Below are 24,212 nucleotides of genomic sequence, written 5' to 3' on the forward strand. Positions count from 1 at the left end.
CAGTTGTGTGCCACCCACCTTCCAGCCTCTGACGAACGGGTGGTCCAAATTCGTGAGGAGACGGCCAAGGAACCTCTGCTGCAGCGTGTGATGCAGCCTCTTACCAATGGCTGGCAGAAGGACAATGTCCCCAGTTCTATAACATAAAAGACGACCTGACAGTGGTGGAGGGAATCCTTCTGAAACGCGACAGGATCGTAATTCCTCAGAGCATGCGTGCTATGGTGCTGGGCCAACTCCATGAGGGTCACCTTGGGGTCGAGAAATGCCGACGCAGAGCTCGGGAGGCGGTCTATTGGCCGGGCATCTGCCAGGACCCCAACTGCCCTACCTGTCAGAAGTTTCAGCCAGCTCAACCCAAGGAAACACTGCAACAGCACGAGATTGTGGCCTCTCCGTGGTCCAAAGTAGGTGTAGACCTTTTCCACGCCAAGGGGTGTGACTGCGTACTCCTGGTCGACTACTTCTCCAGTTACCCAGAAGTGGTGACACTGTCCGACCTCATGTCGAAGGCGGTAATCAAAGCCTGCAAAGAAACGTTCGCCAGGCACGGGATTCCGTTCACGGTAATGAGCGACAACGGTCCTTGCTTTTACAGCCAAGAAAGGTCTGATTTTGCACAGTCCTACAACTTCCGTCACGTTACCTCCAGTCCCCACTACCCGCAGTCAAACGGGAAGGCCGAGAAAGGGGTCCATATTGTAAAGCGGTTGCTGTGCAAAGCTGCAGACTCAGGCTCCGACTTCAACCTGGCGATGCTGGCATACAGGTCAACCCCACTGTCCACTGGGTTGTCTCCACGCAGATGCTCATGAATCGCATTCTGAGGACCACAGTTCCAGCCATCCATGTTCCCGACCTTGACCACCTCACAGTCTTACAGAAAATGCAGCAGTCACGGGCCCAACAGAAGGCCACATACGATGCTCATGCCACGGATCTACCCGAACTGGCCCCAACTGATCATGTTCGTGTCCAGTTGCCTGAGGGCGGCTGGTCAGCCACAGCTATTGTGATCAAACAAGTGGCCCCAAGATCGTTCCTTGTCCGCATGGCTGATGGCTCCCTGCTACGGCACAACAGACGGGCACTGCGAAGAGTTCCACGCCCTCTACCTGACCAAAGTGTCCCGCCGCCTACGATGCTTCCTTCCGACGTACCCTGCCACGAGGCCACCGATCTACCAGGAATTATGCCGACCCATGCGATCACCATGATGGCAGCGATCCCGCCTATCCATGTGTAGGCGGCTCCTGATCCACCTCTGCGGCGATCACACAGGCGCCGGAAAGTGGCGACGAGGAGCTTTTCACAGTAACTTCATACTTGTGACAATGAAAGATTATTAAAAAATAAAATTCGGGAAATTATGCTTCAGTTGTACAAGGCATTGGTGAGGCCACATCTGGAGCATTGTGTACAGTATCTGTCTCCATATTTAGGGAAAGATGTAAATGTATTGGAAGCAGTTCAGAGAAGGTTTACAAGGCTAATACCAGGAATGGGTGGGTTGTCTTTTGAGGAAAGGTTGGGCAGGCTGGGCTTGTATCTGCTGGAGTTTAGAAGAGTGAGAGGTGACCTGAGGGGTGGATGTGGGGAGGATGTGTCCTCTTGTTGGAGGATCTAGAACTGTTAAAAAATAAGGGGTCGACCATTCAGGACAGAGATGAGAACTGTTTTTCAGTCAGAGGGCCGTAGCCTCTGGAACAATCTTTGTCCAAAGACAGCAGAAACAGACAGCGGGATTCTCCCTTCTGTGGACTAAGCCGGTGGGAGAATCGGCACCAACCTCTTGGGCGTCAACAGCCCCCGAAATTGGGGAATTCGCCGCACTTGGATGCCGGAGTAGTTGGCGCCGCTCCAGCCGACGCCGAAGGGACTGCGAGAGTTTGCGCATGCGGCGAAGGGCTGGCGTGATCTCGCGCATGCGCCGAAGGGCCGGCGTGGTTCCGCCCATGCGCAGACCGGCCAACGTGTTTTGCCGCATGCGCAGGGGGTTCTCCTCTCCGCGCCAGCCATGGCGGAGCCCTACAGGGGCCGGCGCAGAAGGAAGGAGTGCCCCCACGGCACAGACCCGCCCACAGATTGGTGGGCCCCGATCGCGGGCCAGGCCACCGTGGGGGGCCCCCCCCTCGGCGTCAGAATCCCCCGCGCCTCCCCGAGGACCGTCCCAGCCAACTTACCTGCCAGGTCCCGCCGCCTGGGACTATACCTGACCCACGCCGGCGGGACTGGCCAAAAACGAACGGCCGCTCGGCCCATCGGGGCCCGGAGAATTGCCGGGGGGGGGGCTGCTGCCAACGGCCCCCGACCGGCGCGGCGTGAGCCCCACCTGAAAACCGGCGCCAGAGAATACCGCAGCCGGCGTTGGGGCGGCAGGTGGGATTTGCGCCGCCCCCCGGGGATTCTCCGACCCGACGGGGGTCGAAGAATCCCGCCCAGAGTCTTTGAATAATTTTAAGGCAGGGCTGGATAGATTCTTGATTAACCAGGGGTGAAACGTTATCGGGGAACGGCAGGAATGTGGGGTTGAGGTTACAATCAGATCAGCCATAATCTTATTGAACAGGCTTGAGGGGCCGAGTGGCCTCCTCCTGCTCCTAACTTGTATGTTCAGAGGTATGGTCAACATTTTAGAATTCAGATTATAGGTCAGCTGCTATCCAATTCAGACTGGAGAATTTTGCAGATATTCTGACAACTTCCCTTTGATCTTCCTTCGCATCTGGTTCCTGGGATGAGTGTCGCTGTCATTGTTTTCACATGCCTTTTTGCATCTCCGCCCACGAAGACAAGTTGTGGTGAGAACACACGATGGAGTCTTTGCATTTTAGTCAATTTTGTTGTTCAGCAATACCCAAAGCTTGTTATAATCACAACTTTCTCTGGCCCAATGTTCTTGACTTTCACTTTCAGTTTTATTTGATTTTCCCTCGCTCACTATCGATTAGCCCACAACCTGATCACTCGCTTTTCCCGACTGAGCTAATTCAGTGATGGTCCTCTTGGCGCGCTGTCCCACCTTTGGGACTGCCAGGCTATGTGCTTCAGATCCTGGGTCTGCGGCAGGTGGTGATGGAACCAACAGGAGGGAAAAAGATACTTGTTGCATCTGTCCATAACAGTGTCAGTCGGAGAGACCACCACACAGCCCCTGTGGAGACAAAGTGCCGCCTTCACATTGAGGATACCCTCCATCATGTTGTGTGGCACTGCCACCAGGCTACATGGGATAGAGCTCGAAAAGCCCTAGCAACTCCAGACCCAGTCTCGCAACTCAGTCAGTAGTGGTGCTACTGAGCTGCTCTTGGTGACGTACATTGAAGCCCCCTACCCAGAGTACAATCTGTGCCTTTGCCGCCCTCAGTGCTTCCTCCAAGAGGTGTTCAACATGGAGGAGTACTGATTCATCAGCTGATGATGGCCGGTAAGTGGTAATCAGCAGATTTCCTTGCCCACGTTTGACCTGGTGCTATGAGACTTCCTGGGATCCGGGATCAATGTTGAGGGCTTCCAGGGTAGCTCCCTCCCAGGATACCACTGTGTCGCCACCCCTGCTGGGTCTGTCCTGTCAAGGAAGGTGATGTCTGGGACATTGTCTGCAAGGCGTTGCTTCTACCCGTCTATGGGACAGCTCTCCTAGTGAGACCTTTGCAGGGTCGAGGGGGCTGACACTGTCCCGGTGCTGACGCTAAGTCACTCTGTAACATTAACCTTTCATACCCTCTTGGTTGGAATGCAGGGGAAAGGAGGAGAAATAACTTGATGGCTCAACTCCATGAGTGGTGCTGGCTGAGAGTCTGGGCCTGGCCTAGCAGGGAGGGGAGGATGGTAAAGGATGTGTGTGAGTGATCATCACATAGATAAAATTCACTTGTGTGGTGCTGTGAGTTTATTGTCACTTTAGAAGATCAACATCAGAAATGAGATTTCCTTGCTGGAAATGGTATAATTAACACAAGAACACGGTGTTATTCTGTGAGGGAATGAAGTCTCAGTATAACTGGATCAAGCAGTTAGCAGATTAAACCCAACATCATTAAAGAGACAGGCCCAGTGAACGCTGCCCATGTTAAAGGGACAGGCCCAGTGAACGCTGCCCACATTAAAGAGACAGGCCCAGTGAGCACTGCCCACATTAAAGAGACAGGCCCAGTGAGCACTGCCCATGTTAAAGAGACAGGCCCAGAGATCACTGCCCACATTAAAGAGACAGGCCCAGTGAGCACTGCCCACATTAAAGAGACAGGCCCAGTGAGCACTGCCCATGTTAAAGAGACAGGCCCAGTGAGCACTGCCCACATTAAAGAGACAGGCCCAGTGAGCACTGCCCACATTAAAGAGACAGGCCCAGTGAGCACTGCCCACATTAAAGAGACAGGCCCAGTGAGCACTGCCCACATTAAAGAGACAGGCCCAGTGAGCACTGCCCACATTAAAGAGACAGGCCCAGTGAGCACTGCCCACATTAAAGAGACAGGCCCAGTGAGCACTGCCCACATTAAAGAGACAGGCCCAGTGAATGCTGCCCATGTTAAAGGGGCAGGCCCATTGAATGCTGCCCACATTAAAGGGACAAGCCTACTGAGTGCTTCCCACATTAAAGAGACAGATCCAGTGAGCACTGCCCAAATTAAAGAGACAGGCCCAGTTAACGCTGCCCACATTAAAGAGACAGGCCCAGTGAACGCTGCCCCTGTTAAAGGGACAGGCCCAGTGAATGCTGCCCACATTAAAGAGACAGGCCCAGTGAGAGCTACTCACAGTAAAGAGGCAGGCCCAGTGAACGCTGCCCACGTTAAAGGGACAGGCCCAGTGAATGCTGCCCAAATTAAAGAGACAGGCCCAGTTAGTGCTACTCACAGTAAAGAGACAGGCCCAGTGCAACTGCCCATTTTAAAGGGACAGGCCTAATGAGCGTGACCCACATTAAAGGGACAGGCACACTGGGTGCTGCCCACAACTGCCGACCATATTAAAGTAACAGGCCCACTAAGTGCCCCCCACATTACAGAATGGAGAATGCTGCAGTCAGGTGCTGAGATGGGTGACCAGCGTGGCCGTCTGTGTCTGGTCTCCGAGATGGTGCTGGTCACAAACTGGCTGCATTCTCAATGGAAGTCCATGTTTTTAAAATCAGAAGTACATCGGAAGCTGGTGTCAAAGGACCTGGAGCAGAGCAGATACGGTAAACAGGGGCAGATGTGGTGCTGGCGTTTCCCAAAAAATGGAACCTGCAGTAGGAAAGAGAAGTCAAAGTCAACAAATTATGTCATGAAAAGAGGAATTTCACAGGAGCAATAACCAGAAGGTAATCTGACCGTGAGGGGGGAAAGTGAAACGTTTAGGACACAGAAAAGCAAGCTGGACCTGAAAAAGGCCAAAATGTTCTGATACTGACCCCAGGACACTGACCACAAGACACTGACCCTAGGGCACAGACCCCAGGACACTGGCCGCAATGTACTAATGACAATATACTGACCCCAAGAAATTGACCCAAGGGTTTTGATCCCAAGACTCTGACCACAGGACATTGAGTTCAGGATATTGACCTCAGGACAGTGACGACAGGAGACTTGTCCCAGGACACATTGGGCGCGATTCTCCTCTCCCGCACCTAAATTCCCACGCCGTCGAGTTTCATGACGGCGTGAAACGGCCCCAATCGCGATCGATTCAAGGCCCGAAAATGGGGTAGGAGCGGTGCCGCGAGGAACTCGGGGGGCGTGTCGCGAAAGCAGCGTCGTCAGCGCGCGCCGGACATTGGCGCCGCGTAAAGGCAGCGCCGCGTAACTGCCGTCACCCGCTCATGCGTGGTTGCCGTCCTCCCCGAGGCCGCCCTGCAAGAAGATGTCTGACGGATCTTGCGGGGCGGCGGAGGAAAGGAGGTCCTCCTTCAGAGAGGCCGGCCCGCCGATCGGTGGGCACCGATCGCACGCCAGACCCCATTTGAGGTCCCCCACCCCCCCCCCCCCGCCCCGGTGCAGGAACCCCCCCACACACACAGGTCGTCCCCCCAGCGTTCCCGCGCTGTTCCCGCTGGCAGCGACCAGGTGTGGATGGCACCGGGGGGAACCCGTCATATTGGGCAGGGCACTCGGTCCATCCGGGCCGGAGAATAGCGGGGATAGTGGAGAATCGCCATTTTGGGTGTCTCGGGCGATTCTCCGGCCTGCACTGCGCAGAACACGACGGGGCCGTTCTCGCCGCTTGGGTGAAACACGGGAGGGCGTCGGACCGGCGTCGGGGGGAAAAATGGCGCGCCAGGCGCGGGAGCGGAGGTTCGCGCCCATTATCTCAGGACATATGACGTCAGGACACATGAGCCCGGGATGTTGACCAGAGGTCTCATATCCCAAGATTCGGACCCCAGGACACTAAATCCAGGATATAGTTCAAGGACAGCAACACCAGGTCACTGAGCCAGACTGGGGATATTCACACAATGAGAGGTCATTGCCACAGGTCAATTTGCAAATTCACTGAAGCACAAGTTCCAATCCATGGGATTTTATCAGTGGGAAACAATGTGGATTGAATAACTGCATCGGCGGAGGCCCAGTAATAAGGGAGTTCTGCACTGTCAGAGGGCCACTATTGAGGGACTGCTGCACTGTCGGAGGGCCACTACTGAGTGAGTTATACACTGACAGAAGATCAATACTGAGTGAGCGCTACACTGTCAGAGGGTCAGTACTGAGGGAGTGCTGCACTGTCAGAGTGTCAGTACTGAGGGAGTGCTGCACTGTCAGAGGGTCAGCACTGAGGGAGTGCTGCACTGTCAGAGGGGTCAGTACTGAGGGAGTGCAGCACTGTCAGAGTGTCAGTACTGAGGGAGTGCTCCACTGTCAGAGGATCAGCACTGAGGGAGTACTACACTATCAGAGGATCAGTACTGAGGGAGTGCTGCAATGTCAGAGGGTCAGTACTGAGGGAGTGCTGCACTGTCAGAGGGTCAGTACTGAGGGAGTGCTGCACTGTCAGAGGGTCAGCACTGAGGGAGTGCTACACTATCAGAGTGTCAGTACTGAGGGAGTGCCGCACTGTCAGAGGGTCAGCACTGAGGGAGTGCTGCACTGTCAGAGGGGTCAGTACTGAGGGAGTGCAGCACTGTCAGAGTGTCAGTACTGAGGGAGTGCTCCACTGTCAGAGGATCAGCACTGAGGGAGTACTACACTATCAGAGGATCAGTACTGAGGGAGTGCTGCAATGTCAGAGGGTCAGTACTGAGGGAGTGCTGCACTGTCAGAGGGTCAGTACTGAGGGAGTGCTGTACTGTCAGTGGGTCAGTACTGAGGGAGTGCCGCACTGTCAGAGGTTCAGCACTGAGGGAGTGCCGCACTGTCAGAGGGTCAGTACTGAGGGAGTGCTGCACTGTCAGAGGTTCAGCACTGAGGGAGTGCCGCACTGTCAGAGGGTCAGTACTGAGGGAGCGCTGCACTGTCAGAGGGTCAGCACTGAGGGCGTGCTACACTATCAGAGGGGTCAGTACTGAGGGACTGTTGCACTGTCAGAGTGTCAGTACTGAGGGAGTGCTGCACTGTCAGAGGGTCAGTACTGAGGGAGTGCTGCACTGTGAGAGGGTCAGTACTGAGGGAGTGCTGCACTGTCAGAGGGTCAGTACTGAGGGAGTGCTGCACTTCCAGTGGCTCAGTATTTATTCCTCAATTACCATCACCAAAAACAACTGAATGAGTCATTGAACTCAGTTCTGTTTGTAGGACGGCGCTGTTACCGTCTCCTTCACATAATGGTGACTACACTCCACTTAGTGTGAAGCACATTCAGATACCCCGGGTTGTGAAAGGTGCGCGATAAAGTTAGGGGTAAATGTAAGGGACAGCGGATAAATTTTTAAGTCCTGTGCTCCGTGGGAATGATCATGGGCTGGATGGAAAATGTGACAGACTATTGAGAGATACGCTGACCTTTGGAGGAAAGCTCCGGTGTCGGGGAGAGCGGGGACTGAGTAACCCACGCTTCTTTCACAAGGCACAGGCGACTTAACTGGGGCTGCAGAAATCCTGATCAGTTTTAATTTGTTGATGTGACAATGGCGGCAGTTAATAAAGACCTCCTGCGAAATGTCCCTTCTGTGTTCTTGTGTGTTTTATGGATCAGTGAAAGGGTGCTAGATTTTGCATGGTGCGTGTCCCTGTCTGATGCCAGTGAGATCAACTAGTCACTTGTAATCCAACGCTGCTCTGTTAATTTCCTCCCCAATTGGGGACATTTTAATTAGCTGGATCTTCTCGAGAGGATTAAGATTAGTGAGGAGAGGCTCCTTTCACTCTCCTGCTGTATCTCCCACGTAACATGCTCGATAGACACATCAACAACAAGCCTTAATACATCAGATATCCTCCAGTTTGGAGCTTTCTTTTCTGCACAAGGAAAGGTGGACACTTCATTTCCGAGTGGAAATTCTCTTGCGAGTTTGTAAAACAAATTGGAAGCAAGATCTGCATAAAGGGAGCACCATTTTGCAGGTGAGATGCCAAGACGGTGTGTGGGGAATACAAGCCAGCCACCTGTCTGAGCTTACATTGATATTGTCGGATGAGATATTGTGGGGAGTGAGCCACGATCTCTGACTGAGCTCCCACCCATGTCACTGAGGCAACAACACACCTCCGTCTCCAACAATCGGCCATGTTGGAGCCCCAAAACCTTGTAAAGCTGCCATTTCAATGAAACACTGCCATAGGGATGTGGTTAACATCTACTGTTGGAAATAGGTAGCTGGGGTAGGCTAATTATGGAACAATGTTTTTATATTCATTCAGGGGATGTGGGTACCACTGGCCAGGCTAGCATTTATTGCCCGTCCCTCACTGCCCTTGAGAAGGTGGTGGTGAGCCGCCTACTTAAACCCAGCAGTCCACGTGGTGTAGGCACATCCACTGTGCTGCAAGGGAGAGAGTTCCAGGATCTTGACCCAGCAACAGTGAAGGAACGGCGATATATTTCTGAGTCAGGATAGGGAGTGATTTGGAGGAGAATTTCCAAGTGGTGGGGTTCCCCTACACCTGCTGATCTTTCAAGATGGTAGTCGTCAGGGGTTTGGAAGGAGCTGTCAAAGGAGCCTAAGTGAGTTCCTTAAGTGCATCATTTAGATGGTACACACGGCTGCCACTGTGTGTCGGTGGTGGAGGGAGATAATGTTTGTGGAAGGGGTGCCAATCAAGTGGGATGCTTTGTCTTGGATGGTGTCGAACTTCTTTGAGTGTTGTTGGAGCTGCACTCATCCAGGCAAGTGGAGAGTATTCCATTACACTCCTGACTTGTGCCTTGTGGACAGGCTTTGGGGAGTTACTGGCTGCAGGATTCCCAGCCTCTGACCTGCGCTTGTACCCACAGTGTTTAGTTCAGTTTCTGGTCAATGGTAACCACCAGGATGTTGATTGTGATTGTTGGAAGTGTTGGGACTACTGTAGCAATGGGTCACGGCACCAGGTGGATTTTGTAGCTTTGTGTAACGTTTCCTTACACCTGGTGCACAGTCCAGCAGAGAGGACCCTGAATAGGGAGTATTCAGTTAATTGGTGCATCCCAAGGCAGACTGGGGATTAAAGCGGGGTCCCTCTGGTCAGCGTGGCTCAGTGTTATTCTGGGAAGATTCTCCCTCTCTTGTCAAGTCCCGTCAGATGGGACCGGACTGTGTGAATTCCAACACAATGTACTAGAGGCATAGCAGATTCCAACCTTGTGACTGAACGGATGACACTTGTCCCCTTCCTGTCCTTGTGGGGTGCACATTCGGAGTCCCCGCAACCACAGACTGATAGCACAACAGGACCCTGGGCCGCACTGCACATCCCGATCACAGGCCTGGCAAGAGAAAGAGGGAGGGAGTTAATGAGAGGCACTTAAATCTCAGATAGACGCTGCACAATGGTGTGCAAAATAAAACCAATGGAAATGTTTAAAACCTGCAATTACCTCTCTGACTGATCGCCCTGGAAAACGGAAAAGGAAAGATTCTGGCTTGATGAAAAGCTAAAGAAGCAAAGCCACCAGGAGAAAACTCCAGAGAAAAGCTCCAAGAAACGGCTTGGAAGCTGAAGGCAAAAATTACAGTCGGGATTTAACCACCGTGTTGCACACGCGCGGATTTGGACACGACGGATAAATATCGGGATAGGCCAAAATCACGATTCGCGTTGGGTGCGAACCAATTTGCAATTCACTCTGCCCGCTCCCGATAGCGCGTTCCGGATCGCGCCCAAAACTGGCGAGCATACCATCAACCCTCATTCGCATTCATTTCGATCTCATTAGCAAGATTGAAGTCGAATGCAGCATCCTCCTGGGAATTACTCGACACCCCAGCAAGAAACCACGCGGGTGCTCCTTTTAAAAAACGTGAAGCTGGAGCAATGGCTGCTGACGGGAAGCGAGGAGATGAGTAGCCATTTCTATTTTCTGGCATTGGGTGACTGTCTGTGTAGAGTCTGCACGCTCGCCGCGTGTCTGCGTGGGTTCCCACCGGGTGCTCCAGTTTCCTCCCACAGTCCAAAGATCTGCAGGTTAGGTGGATTGACCATGTTAAATTGCCCGGTGGGGTTAATGGGTTATGGGGATAGGGTGGAGGTGTGGGCTTGGACAGGGTGCCTTTTCCAAGGGCTGGTGCAGACTCGATAGGCCGAATGGCCTCCTTATGCACTGTAAATTCTATGAAATCTATGAAAGATTCCTCACCCGCTCTTGAAACCAGTGCAACAATAGTTGGATAAAATGACAAATATGGGAGTTATCGCCCCAGTTACACCATCAACAGTATTGTTATGACCCCCTTGGGGGCCAAGGACTGTGCTTCATTCGATTTCCCCCTCACACAGCTGAGTATGAACTCTCCCGGTAATTTGGGGTGGGGTTTCCCCTTAACAAGGCAAAACTACTCAGTATAAGAACCCCGATCTGGGTGCAGGTCAGGGAGAGTGGCCCTTTGGAGAGAGGAGTAGTAGCTTCACTATTTCTGTGTACACTGGAATAAACCAGTTATTCATTTCTACCCTACCGTGTTGACCTGTTGCCTCTCCCATTCGGGTTCTGCACACATAATGTTCCGGATGGTCCAGGTTCCACAACCGAACGGAGCCATCCATATTGGGGGTAACTTGACCAAGTTCAACAAAGCCATTGACACAGCAGTAAATGTGTTCAGTGAAAGCCTGACTCAACTCTTGAAGAACATGGGGCTAAATTCTCCAATTTTGAGGCTAGGTCCAAAGGATCCGTGGTGGTTTATGTGGGGAAAATCGGCGGCGCCCCAGCACCGATCCCCCGACCAGCGAGGGGCTAGCAGCCGTGCCATGTAAAACATCCGGCCTCCATGAAATAAATGGGCGGTGAATTGCCGGGTCCATGGCTGAGCATGCGCATGGCGACCACCTACAGCGGTCGCGTTGTAGAACATGGCGCCGGCCGTGTGCGGACCCGACCTGCCAGACAGTGCCCACCTGGACATCCCTTGCCACCCCGTGGTCATCCCTCGCCAGTCCCCCAGCCCTCGCCTCAGCCCCTCTGGCCAGCAGCACGGCTCCCGCCCAACTGTGGCGGCGCTGGACTCAGTCCGCAGCCGCTATGCCGGGTTACCACATTTTGTAAGGCCTCTCGTGTGTCGTCTGCCAAATACACCATGTTTTGGTTCAAGGCCCAAAAGTGGAGGTACATGACACACTGCAGTCCTGAGACACCTGCAGGAAGCATGATGCTGAATGAGAATTGTGAGTTCTCTGAGACACGGGACTGGATTCTCCGTTCCTGCGGCTAAGTGTTGATGCCATTGGAGAATCCGTGGACTTTTATGACAGAAAAACGTGTGCCGCACCTGGACCGTCTCCAGTACCGTTGAGGGGCTGGCACCGGTGTCACGTGGAACACACTCGGAAAATAGTGCGGGATACGCCAGGTCCATGAATGACACTCAGGATATGCAAACGGTGCCTACAGTATGTGCAGAGTGAAACGCATTGATGCCGTTTTCGGGGTGACGGAGAAATTGCGATCTGGCGTCAAATCAGCGCCTGCCACGGCTTTGGCGTCGGAAGCTATTTTCCGGCAAATCGCATTTCCCGATTTCGGCATTGGCTAACGGAGAAGCCTGCCCAGAGTTTTTGAAAGTGCAGGTGACACCCACGGTGGGTGTCAGACAGGTCGCAAAGGCGGGATAGAATTGCTTTTCGCTTGCACACATCAGCCACTAACACAGAGTTTCCCAATGGCAGCATTCAGAAACTTGCAAGGAAAATCCTGCCGCAAATGCCAATTCAGCCCTCTCCTTAAATAATGGATGACAATTGGGACAGATTTGATAATTAGGAATTCTGGTTTATTGCACAAGATTCATGTTTATCAATATCGGTCCTTTAATTATCTTAGATAAGTAATTTCAGTGCACTGTATTTGGTTACGGAGGCATTGGAGCTGATGGATGTACATCTATCAGGAATATCACAATAGAGTGAACGCACCTCAGGGGAAATGACCGTGTTTGCACTACTGTAGGTCAGAACAGAACCGTGCTTCGTATCTCAAAATCATTCCCTAAGTTGTGCTCAGCATTTCTGCCCAGAAATCTGATAAAGCCAGACTCTGATGAGTAAAGGGTGATTAAGGTAGCACTTGATTAACTTACCAAATTGTTAAAGCACGGAGTGAGCGGGGCAACTTCTCTATTGAAGGGTAGGATTGGCAAGATCATAAATATTGTAGCTAATCGATTTATCTGTCTATTGACAAAGGCAGGGATTCACCTACTCATTAAATGAGCGAGGTGAAATTGCACATTGGCTCGGAAGCAAATTTATATGGCCCTATCCGAAATTCAGTTCCAATTGCAAAATATAATTAAGCATTGGGAGTGTTTCGAAAGGTCTGCAAATGGGACTCAGAGTGTTTTGTGACTCACACATGTTTGCTTTTCACCCCTCCATATCAATAACCACAAAACTGATCATCCCTTCTCTCTCCATTTGATTGTCACTTGTGCTGAGTTCACGTGTCTGTGAACACGCGTGTAGTCAATCACACAACTCATCCAGTTAGTGTGAATCTCAGCGGTTTCAACACTTGGGATATGGAAGGCACCATGTCGCTGAGAAAGGGGAGAGATGTCTGAAAAGGAATACGCCTTTTATTTTCCCTTACTCTTCATTTTAGTTGTGAGCTGTGACTCTGCGAGCGGTAATTAAAATGGCTAAATACTATCTCGGAATATGTGTTTCATAATGCAGACGTAGAACCCTGTCAATACTCAGCCAGCTAGGCAGCATGTTCAACGATTAAAAAAGAAATGTCTGAACATTTCAGGTCGATGGCCTTCGATCAGGTGCTGGCTGATCCGCTGAGTATTTCCAGTGATGTCTGTATTAAATTCAGGTTTGCGTTGGGGGTTGGTTAGCTTTAATTATCCTGTCCTCACACAACGCTGACATAAACTCAATGCACCAGGGGCTACTGGATTAAGAACAGGAAAACTCGACAGTTTTATTTCCCTCTCTTGCCAGGGGCAAGAAAGACGGACTCATAGAAAACAAAAGCTATTAGTCAGTTTCCAAACTCATCCTCGATTCCAGGTCTCCAGAGATTCCTGGGGACCGTGAAGCAGTTGGCAGAATCCATACCAAATATGGTACAAGTCACAGAACCTTTGAGACATCTACTTAAGACAGGCCAGGCATGGTGCTGGGACACACGTCAAGAGCAAGATTCACTCACATCAAAGTAATGCTCGCCACTATGGTCCATCCCTGCCACCCACCATAGCAGCGGATGCTTCATCCACAGGCCTCTGAGCGGTCCTATATCAAGAGCAACTAGATGGAAGTTACCGACTCGTGGACTGCACTGCCAGAAGATCGTCAGACACATAGATGAGATACGCTGTCATTAGAATTAGAGCCATGTTAGCATGTGAGAAATTATCAGGCCACATCATTGGTCAAAGGTCATCATTGAACCAGGCCATAAGCCACTGGTGTCATTGCTCGATGAGGAGGAGCTGGCAAAGATGATACAAAGTTGGGTGGGAGGGTGAGCTGTAAGGAGGATGCAGAGATGCTTCAGCGGGATTTGGACAGGCTGAGTGAGTGGGCATATGCATGGCAGATGCAGTATAATGTGGATAAATGTGGGGTTATCCGCTTCGGTAGCAAAAATAGGAAATCAGATTATTATTTGAATGGGTGTAAATTGAGAGAGGCGGATACTCAGCGAGACCTTAGAATCCTTGTGCATCAGTCTCTGAAAGTAAGAACGTAGGTACAGCAGGCAGTAAAGAAGGCAAATGGTATGTTGGCCTTCAAAGCGAGAGGATTTGAGTATAGGAATAGGGATGTATTACTGCAATTGTACAGGGCGTTGGTGAGGTCACACCTGGAGTATTGTGTGCAGTTTTGGTGTCCTGATCTGAGGGAGGATGCTCTTGCTATGGAGGGAGTGCAGCGAAGGTTTTCCAGGCTGATTCCTGGGATGGCGGGACTATCAAATGACGAGAGACTAAATCGGTTAGGATTATATTCTTGGAGTTTAGAAGAGTGAGAGGGGATCTCATAGAAACTCACAAAATTCTAACAGGATTAGACAGGGTAGATTCAGAAAGAATGTTCCTTACGGTGGGGGAGTCCAAAACGAGGGGTCATAGTTTGAGGATAAGGGTAAACCTTTTTGGACTGAGGTGAGGAGAAATCTCTTCTCCCAGGGAGTGGTGAATCTGTGGAAGTCACTGCCACAGAAAGTAGTTGGGGCCAAAACATTGTGTAATTGCAAGATGGAATTAGATATAGATCGAGGGGCTGAAGGGATCGAAGGATATGGGGGAGAAGGCGGGATCAGGATATTGAACTTGATGATCAGCCATGATCATAATGAATGGCGGAGCAGGCTCAAGGGGCCGAATGGCCTCCTCCTGCTTCTCGTTTCTGTGTACGTTTCTACGTGTGAATGCCGACCAGAATCCAGAGTTTCCGCCTACACCTCATGAGGTTTTCCTTTGGGTTTTTTTCCTGAATGTGTACGGTCTCAAACTATAGCAGACACACTTTCTAAGGTCACAGTGGACCTTTCAACAAAACAGGATGTCAATCCGGTCGAGAGATTTGAAGCTTCCTCCCAATTGACAAAGAGGCAATTGACAGTAACTGCAAGTAACCCCCAACAGATTCGCCAGGGGCAAATCCAATGTGAGAGTGTGTCCGCGTCTGCCATGACTGCCAACAAGGGTGGCCGCAGAGACCAAACAGTGGTACCATGAAAGCTTGGTTCAAACAACAAAAACACTTTACTCTCACTGACGATCATCTGGTCTGCAATGAGAGGCTGGTCACCCCAGTTTCCTTTTGGCTAGCGATCCTCCAAAACAAATTCCACCAGGACCTTCTGGACCTCACCAAGTGCAGGGCACGGTCCCAATCCACTGTCTGCTGGCCAGGCATTTCCCGGTAAATGAGGACATGATAGTGAACTGTCAGCTGTGTGTCCTGCACAAAAAGGACCAAAGAGTGCCCCTCGCTCTCACACAGTTCCCCACCAGGTTATCGGAGAGACTGGGCTTTGAGTTATTTGACTACAACAGCAAATCATTCCTTTTTACGGTGGATTACCTTTCCAGATGCCTTTGAGGTGAAGGAACTGGACATGACAGCCATAGAGACAGTAGTCAAAGCACAGAAAGAGATGTTCATGAGCCACGGACTCCAGGACAAGATTATGCCGGAAAACTGCCCACAATTTTCAGATGAGTACTTTGCCCAAGTTGCCATCACGTCCAGGCACCAGCTAACAGCTCCCCAAGATAGCCACAGTTAAACAGGGTGACAGAAAGAGGGGTACACACAAAAAAAAACTCCTTAAAAAGAATGAAGACCTTCAAACAGCCCTTTTACCCCATAGGTCTACCTTAACACTCAAGAAGCTCGGCATCGTCCAGGACAAAGCAACCCACTTGGTTGGCACTCCATCCTTTGGAAACACCTCTTCCCCAATCACACACCATCCTGACTTGGAGCCACATCACTGCCACTGTTTTAAAACCCTGGAACTCTCCTCCTCCCCGCACAAGGTGTACCTACACCCGGCAGACCGCACAGTCCAAAATAGCGGCTCATCACCACATTCTAAGGGTAATTAGGGCTGGACAATAATGCTGGCTTTTCCAGTTCTGCCTACATTCCATGAACAAATAATAAGAATTAGGATGTGGGGTATACTGCAACCTATGGTATATTATTCAAGATCTAGGAGAAAGATTTTAAAAAACGGAACTTCAAAGATCAAAGTTGCAGGATTACTCCGAGTATTACATGCTGGTGAGTATAGAAACAGGAAGATAATGTGTGGCTATGGGAGTATTGTTGAAGTGAGGGTTCAAATTCTTGGAGCGTTGTGTATTGTTTTGGGCAAAAGGTCCACATATACAAGATGGACATTAGATCATAGGACTGAAATATTAACTGTTTCTCCACAAATGCTGCCTGACCTGCTCTTTCCAGCATTTTCTATTTTTATTTCAGATTTCCAGCTTTTTAAAATAATCTTTATTGTTACAAGTAGGCTTACATTAACACTGCAATGAAGTTACTGTGAAAATCCCCTAGTCGCCACATTCCGGAGCCTGTTCGGGTACACAGAGGGAGAATTCAGAATGTCCAATTCACCTAACAAGCACGTCTTTCGGGATATCAGCGGTTAACCTGTTAACCAATACTGTTGGGGAGGATTTAAACTAGTTTGGTAGGGTGAGAAAGTCAGAAGATCACAGAAGGTAGCAGCGGAGAGATCAAAGAACAGAGAGATATAAACAGAAGGAAAATTAGAAATATCCCCCAAATTGCTGGAACCAGATTGGGGAAGATAGGAAAAACGGTGAAGAAGAAATCGAAATGTATGTACGTCAATATCTGTCGTGAGATTAATACGTTTCATGAGCTGCAGGCATTAATTGTCACATGGGGATTATGACGAGGTTGCATTAACAGAGAAATGGCTCAAACAATAACAGGAATGTGTTTTTAATATTAATAGTTAATTGGTGTTCCCGACTAATAGAGAAGGAACAGGAGACGTTGGACTGGCAGTATTTAGTATGGGTGAAATGAATTTCTGATAGAAAGGATTTATTAAATGGATCTTTGAATGAATCTAAATGTGTTGAGTTAAGAGAGAGGATGGAAACTGTACCATAGTTGGGACTTTGTCATATGATTCTAAACAGTGGCTAGAAAAGGAGAAAGTAGCATTTCCAGAGCAACATTCAAGGCCTCAGATGTCCCAAAGTGCTTTGCTGTCAAGAAAGTACTTTTGAAATGTAGCCACTATTGTACAACAGGAAACAAGACAGACAATATTTACGTAGCATGATCACACAAATAACTACATGTTAAATCCGTTTTAGTGATTTTGATTGAGGGATGCACATTGGGCTGGATTCTCTGGTCGCCGACGCCGAAATCGCTCAGCGATTGTCTGGAGAATCACAGTTCCCAACCAAATGGGGCGGCGCTTTCGCGATGCCCCGCACCCTCCAAAGCAGCGTGCTCAGAGAGTACGCCGCGCCACGTATCGACAGCCTCAGGATGCCTGACCGACCGAGTTCCCGACGGCATTGGTCGCGAGTGGTCTCATTCGTCGGGAACTCGGCGTGGCGGCAGCGGACTCAGTCCAGCAGGGCTGATCCGTGGGCAGGGGGGGGGACTTTATTAGGGGCTGGGGGCACTGTGGGGGGGGGGGGGGCCAGGGTGCGCGAGCCATCCAAAGGGGGGGCACTATTCCGCGGGCCGGGTCCGCAAGCGGCCTCCACCGTGTAGCACGGCCCGGCTGCTGCAGGCCGGCACCGTGCGCATGCGCGGCCAAGCACCCGGCAATCCTCCAGGCCGTATCGGCAGCTGGAGCCGGGTACGCTATGCTGCTGGCGTGCTAGCCCCCAGCAAAATGGGGAATCAATGGCCGCTTTACGCCATTTTGTCTGGCGTAAATCAGCACCGTTCCCACCCCGCCGTTGGGACATAACCCCAGAATCGGAGAATCCAGCCCATTGACCAGGACACAGGGAGAATTCCCCTGCTGTCCTTTGAAATAATAGAATGGGATCTATTGGCACATCTGGTAGTGCAGATGCAGCCGTGATTTGGGGAGTAGTGGGGGGCAACCAGGGGATGCCCCCCCCCCCCCCGTCCTCCCCCCCGCCATGATCGGGGTGTCCAGGCACGGATCTCCATTCCCGCGCGCGGCCTGCAAGGCAGCCATCTTGCTGCACACCCCACTGACCGTCCACGGGCCATGGTTGCAGAGAGTGGCACCGCCGTATGGGTACCCCCACCTCACCCCCATTGGAGCACCAGATATACTGATATAATGTTCCAGCCAGGCATATAGGACCTCCATGATGGCACAGATGCACCTGTGCAGCGAGGTCTGCGAGATCCCAGACAAGTCCCTGCCTGGAGTACCCCGTGGCAAAGAGGTTCAATGCCGCCGTCACTTTGATGGCCAGCGGGAGAAGTGTCCTCCCCCATTTTCCAGCAGTTCTAGGTGCACCCCATGATCTGGCAGGTAGGTCACACAGTTCCCCTGCTCAGCCGGAGTCTTCGGCAACATGCCCAGTCCGGCAGGTCCTCGAATGACAGGCACTGCCAGTACACACAAGGCCTGATGTGGGGCCTTCTTCCCACCTCTGCTTTAGCCTGTTGGGCGGCCTGCTCTCCATCCTCACCGGCTGGATCCTGTTCCTCTGGGTCAGGCTCTGCTGCTGCTGCAGGGTCCTCCTCGAGCAGCTCCTGCTCGTACAGCCTTAGTGCATCCCTCAGATCTGCGGCTAAGATGAAGGGCAGCATTCCTGGTTGGATTCCGAAGTCCATTGTCTGCAGGGGGTTAAAGGCAAACATGTTAGCATGGTGCGTAACCCCGTGCCCAACCAAGTCCAACGGGCTACACGGTGGCCCTGGCCTGCACTGCAGTTCTTGCCTCCACATGACTCCCTCCCTCCTCTCCCATGCCCACACCCACCCTTGGCCGTTCCCCCAGCACTCTGCCCTCCACACCGCACCCGGCACAGCGGGGCTTCTGGCCCCGTCACCCGTCCCTGCAGCAGGGGTACCGGTGGATGGCCCGACCTATGCCAGAGGTATGGTCTGTGGCCCTGTCCAGTGCCATCTTGTCGGGGGTACTGTGGGCGCCCACCTTGAGTGGGCCATGTGATACCCCGCCAGCGGGTGGTGCCAGGCTGTGGGTGGGGGAGGAGATTGATTGGGTGGAGGGGGGGGTGGATTGCGGGAGTGGTGAGGTGGGGGTACCCATTCGGCGGTGCCACTCTGTGCAACCATGGGCCGTGTATGGTCAGTGGGGTGCGCAACAAGATGGCTGCCTTGCAGGCGGCGGGAATGGAGGTCTGTGCCTGGACACCGCGGTCATGGGGGGGGAGGCAGGGTCACCCTGACTTCCCAGCCAATCCCCTGGTTGCCCCCCACTACTCCCCACCCCCCGGCCCTGGTGGACGCTGTGCCCCCCAGCCAGCCATGCCAGCGGCTGGACCGGCAGCGCACGTTCGCGCCTCTGGGAACATGACCAACCTCCTCTCTCTCCATCAGCAGCCACGGCGCATGTTTTCCGAGTTTTAAAGCCGCAAGTGGACCTCACGTCGGTAATTCCTCCTGATGGAGGGGGAGCATCACATGAGCCCTGGAGAATCCCCAGTCAGGCACATTAATGATATGCCAACGGCGTTTACTGTACGTGTGGAGTTAAAATGCATTGACGCTGCTGTCAAGGCACCGGAGCATGTCATTTCTTCGGGAGCCCGCCGGCGGACACATTTTCCGGCTCGCGCACGATTCTCACGCGCCGTTTTAGAATGTTTTTTTTTTTAAATACAACAGAATCACCTGAAACACCAGTTAGGTCTCAGTTGGGTCATAGTGGATAACTCTGGACGTTTCACTTGAGGAACGAAGTAAAGGGTCCAAAAGAGCTTTGCCAGAATATCGCCAATGATGGGAGCCTTCAGTGATGAGGAGAGGTTGGAAAAGTTTGAAATGTTCTCTCTGGAACAGAAAGAGTTAAGAGCTGACCCTCAGAGAGAGTTCAGAGTGATGACAGATATTGATCGAGTAGATCGAGAAAAATGATCCTCTTGGTGAGTGAGCCATTAACCGGAGGACAATTGATTAAAAATCATTGGCCAAAGTTCCAGAGATGAGGTGAGGGGAAATGTTTGTTTTTCCACACGGGCATTGGGATCGACCTGAAAGGCTGGTGGAAGCTGATTGTGTCAATAATTTTAAGAAAGAATTGGATGCTACTTGAGCACGAGGAACTTGTAGGGTTACAGACAAAAGGCAGAGATGTAGCACCAGCTCCTGTACAGTATACTGTATACAAATACTGTTACAGTGTATTATAGTGTCCTGTATACTGTGTGTTCGGACAGGGAAAGGCGTTTTTGGGCCACTCCCATCCCATTCTCACTAACCAGTGCAACTGAATAGCAATGCCTCTGAATGTTTCTGTCTCATTTATCTCCCTCATTCGCACACACACACACTCTCCCACTCTGGCTGCAGATCTCTGATTTTCTGTCTTTCCATTTTCTCTTTCTCTCTCACACTGACACACAAATATACAGATTCACAGCCATACTCGTATAGACAGACACATGTATATAGACAGAAAGACGTACACATGCAGGGATAGATGACACAGATGCACAGACATATACTGACAGGGCAGTGTGGTGATATGCATCACTGTATATACACAAGGGGTCAATGTAAATACACTACAACTAAGTAACCACTAGAGGGATGTCATGACATGCAGACATACAGCCAATGGGTCATTACAACAGGACACAACCAATGGGTAACCCAGAGGTGGCATTACCACAAGGGGGCACTTCACGATCCATATAAAAGGACAGGGCACACATGCTTTGCCTCTTTCCACAGACAGACATCTAGAGAGTACGTCAGGGTTGATCAACAGCATCACACCCAACACGTGGCTTAGAGCAGGCTGGTAAAGATAGACTGACTTACTACAGCTAGATTAGCAGAGAATCGAATGCATTTAAGAACTGGGTTAATAGTTCAACAAACATGTTGAACTCATTTCATAGTCTGGAGCTTCCTTTGTCAAAGCATACATCAAGGAAGCAGCTTATGCTACACGAAGCAGCATAACACAACAGGCGGCACGGTGCACAGTGGTTAGCACTACTGCCTCACAGCACCAGGGACCTGGGCTCAATTCAGCCTTGGGTGACTGTCTGTGTGGAGTCTGTATGTTCTTCCACTGTCTGCGTGGGTTTCCTCCGGGTGCTCCGGTTTCCTCCCACAGTCCAAAGATGTGCAAGTTAGGTGAATTGGCCATGGTAAATTGCCCCTTAGTGTCCAATGGTTAGAGGGGGTTACAGAGTTATAGAGATAGGTGGGGGAGTGGGCCTGGGTAGGGTGCTTTTTCAGAGGGTTAGTGCAGATTTGATGGGCCGAATAGCCTCCTTCTGCACTGTATGGATTCTATGGACACTCAGACTCACAGATTATGGATGGAATTCTGCAAAATATTTCTAAGTATGGCACCCAGAGGTAAACGTGATGCAACTTCCGTTGTGTGGGTCAGCGCAATCCAGATCGTAATCTGCCCACACGTGGAAGTTTTTTGGAGGGGTGGGGGGGGGGTGAGTTTTGCACCGGCGCTGAGAGGGGCGGGGCCTAAACATGTCGCCGTCCTCCCCCACACCCACCCCCCACAGTTTGGGGCCCTGCCAATGAGACTGCCTTCAGGTCCCCTCCCCCAGTCACCGGCACCAGCGTTCTCCCCCTTCCCCACAACCCAAGGTGAGCGACACCCCATTATAGGGTCGCCAAATTACATCCCCGCCCTCATGCCCCCCCTCTCATGCCCCCCTCTTCATTTCCCTGCCCCCCCTTCAGGCCACACCCCCTTTCAAACCCTCTCCCTTTCAGGACCCACCCCTTGTCCAAAGACGTGCAGGTTAGGTGGATGGGCCATGCTAAATTGCCCTTAGTGTTTAAAAAAGGTTAGATGGGGTTATTGGGTTACGGGGATAGGGTGGAAGTGAGGGCTTAATGTGGGTCGGTGCAGACTCGATGGGCCGAATGGCCTCCTTCTGCACTGTATGTTCTATGTCCTATGTTCTGGACAGCACCAACCTGGCACTGCCCCTGATGCCCGTATGAAACCGTCTTAACCCTTGGCAAAGCACTAAAGCTAAATCCATTGAGTTGCACTGTCAGATTTTACTTCCTTTACCCTGAAGTATTTTTCCTCTCAGACACTGACCGCCAATCTCTGCCTGCTTTCATTTCAAACTGCTCGTCTTGCTGGATTGGTCTGTGTATCTTCCCCGCTTTCGCAAATCGCTTCCTTCCCCGATCAGTTCCTGCCACCTGTTTCTGAATGTTGTTCTAGTTGAGCTCGGGTTTCAGCATCTCACTGTTGCATTCCTGGCCCCTGACATTTCTTGGTTTGAAGAAGACAAGGACAGGCACAGCAGCGAAAGGATCTCCTCTAACTCCGGCCAGGATTGCCGTCACACCAACACCGGTATAAACACTCATTTCACGTTTTCGAAAAAATAAAATTCGATGACAGAAAACCAGTACTCACCTGCAAATAACTGAACACCGGAAATCTCCTACCGACCGATATGCTTGCCTAAAAGAACAAATGGCTGGATTGATGTTCCTGGGGTGCTTTGCCCCAATTTTTTATCACGTCAGTGGATCATTGTCAAACCAGATGCATTAGTTTTACTGCACTTCCAACCTGATTCTGCGCGACAATTATTTTATGTATAAAATATGCTTTGCATCCGTAATGTTCAGAACACAACATCGTGCAGCACCAGACAACTTTTTAAAAAATGTGTTTGAACAAATTAAGCACAATCCACCGAAGGGAATAGTATCTGGTATTTATCCTGTTCAATGTATTAATTAATTAAACAGATTGAAATTATTTCACTTCAGCGCTGAACAATAACACCAAGAAACATTAACAACACAATTTGTCACTAGATTCAGAAAATACACATTTTCAAATCTCTAAATCTCAGATATATGAATAAATTCACTGACGATACTTTATCTACCGATATAATTTTTTAAATAAAATATGCAGACTTACCCCTGTAATAACAACACTTTGGCTTGGTATTGATAAAAGTAGGAAAGTTAGAAAGAGCAGAGATTTCATATTCAATCCCAGCTTTGTCTGAACAGTGTTGGGCGTCTGTCTCAGTCTGTGGAGCTGGATTGTATAATACACTCTGAATCAGGCAGGGATCTCCAAGAACTGTACCCTCCCACTTCAGATCCTGCTCTTCATGAAGCTGTGGTAATCTGATAGTGAGGCGTCTCCCTCTTTCTCTCTCTTGCTGTCTCTTTCTATTTGTCTTTTTCTCTTTCTTTCTCTCTATCAGTCTCTCTCATTGTCTTTATCTATCAATGCCTCTGCTTCTTTCAGTCTCTTCCTTTTTATCTCTATGGCTCTGTCTCTCTCAATCTGTCTTCCTTCCTCTGTCTCTCTCTCTCTTTCTGTCTCTTTCGTTCCACTTTCCCTTTCTGCCTCTGTGGCTGCCTGGCTCTTTCCCTACCTCTCTCTCTATTCCTTCCTCATTAGGGAGCGATTCAACGTGAACATTTCAGAGCACATTGGGACTGTACAGCCGTGTGTTTTTCGGTGCCCAGCGCTGAGAAAGATCCCACTATTCAATGGCACTTTGCTGGGTTTCTTTGGCCTTGGCAGGGCCCCACAGAGACACCACACCAGTCATTTCCTGCACTGATGAGCTCAGCTCGCCAGCCAGGAAGACTACGCATGGATCGGGGCACCATTTCTAAAGGCAGCCCCAATCTTTCGGTCCCCCTCACTGCACCCTCCAGACCCACCCCCACTTCATCCACCATACGTCTTCCGGAGTCCTTGAGCCTCCACCCCCCCCCCAACCTCACCCCACCATTTATGGGTAAGGCACCCCCAGGCCCGACACCTGGCACAGGCAACCTGGCACATGGGCACCATGGCACTATCAACCTGAGACCCTGAGAGTGCCCCTGCCAGCCTGGACGTGCCCAGATGGCTCACAGTGCCAAGGTGTCCAGGTGCCAGCAGGAGTGCCAGGATACCATCTGCCCTGTCTCCAACCACCCAGGGGTTTCTCATGGCCTGGGAGCCCCCGGGGCCGTTAT

The 24,212-nt window shown here is 51.1% G+C and overlaps 1 protein-coding gene across 1 annotated transcript; it reads right to left on the reverse strand.

Moving 5' to 3' along the window:
• Positions 1-3,874: 3,874 nt before the first annotated feature.
• Positions 3,875-23,316, reverse strand: LOC140393515 (prokineticin-1-like). Its single transcript, XM_072479827.1, has 3 exons — positions 23,149-23,316; positions 9,709-9,834; positions 3,875-5,234 (listed from the first exon to the last, which is right to left on the reverse strand). Exons 1-3 carry the CDS (start codon positions 23,215-23,217, stop codon positions 5,112-5,114), a joined length of 318 nt encoding a protein of 105 aa, XP_072335928.1. The 5' UTR covers positions 23,218-23,316; the 3' UTR covers positions 3,875-5,111.
• Between the last annotated feature and the right edge of the window lie 896 nt (positions 23,317-24,212).

Source organism: Scyliorhinus torazame, chromosome 17 (assembly GCF_047496885.1).
Source record: "Scyliorhinus torazame isolate Kashiwa2021f chromosome 17, sScyTor2.1, whole genome shotgun sequence".
NCBI lineage: Eukaryota > Metazoa > Chordata > Chondrichthyes > Carcharhiniformes > Scyliorhinidae > Scyliorhinus > Scyliorhinus torazame.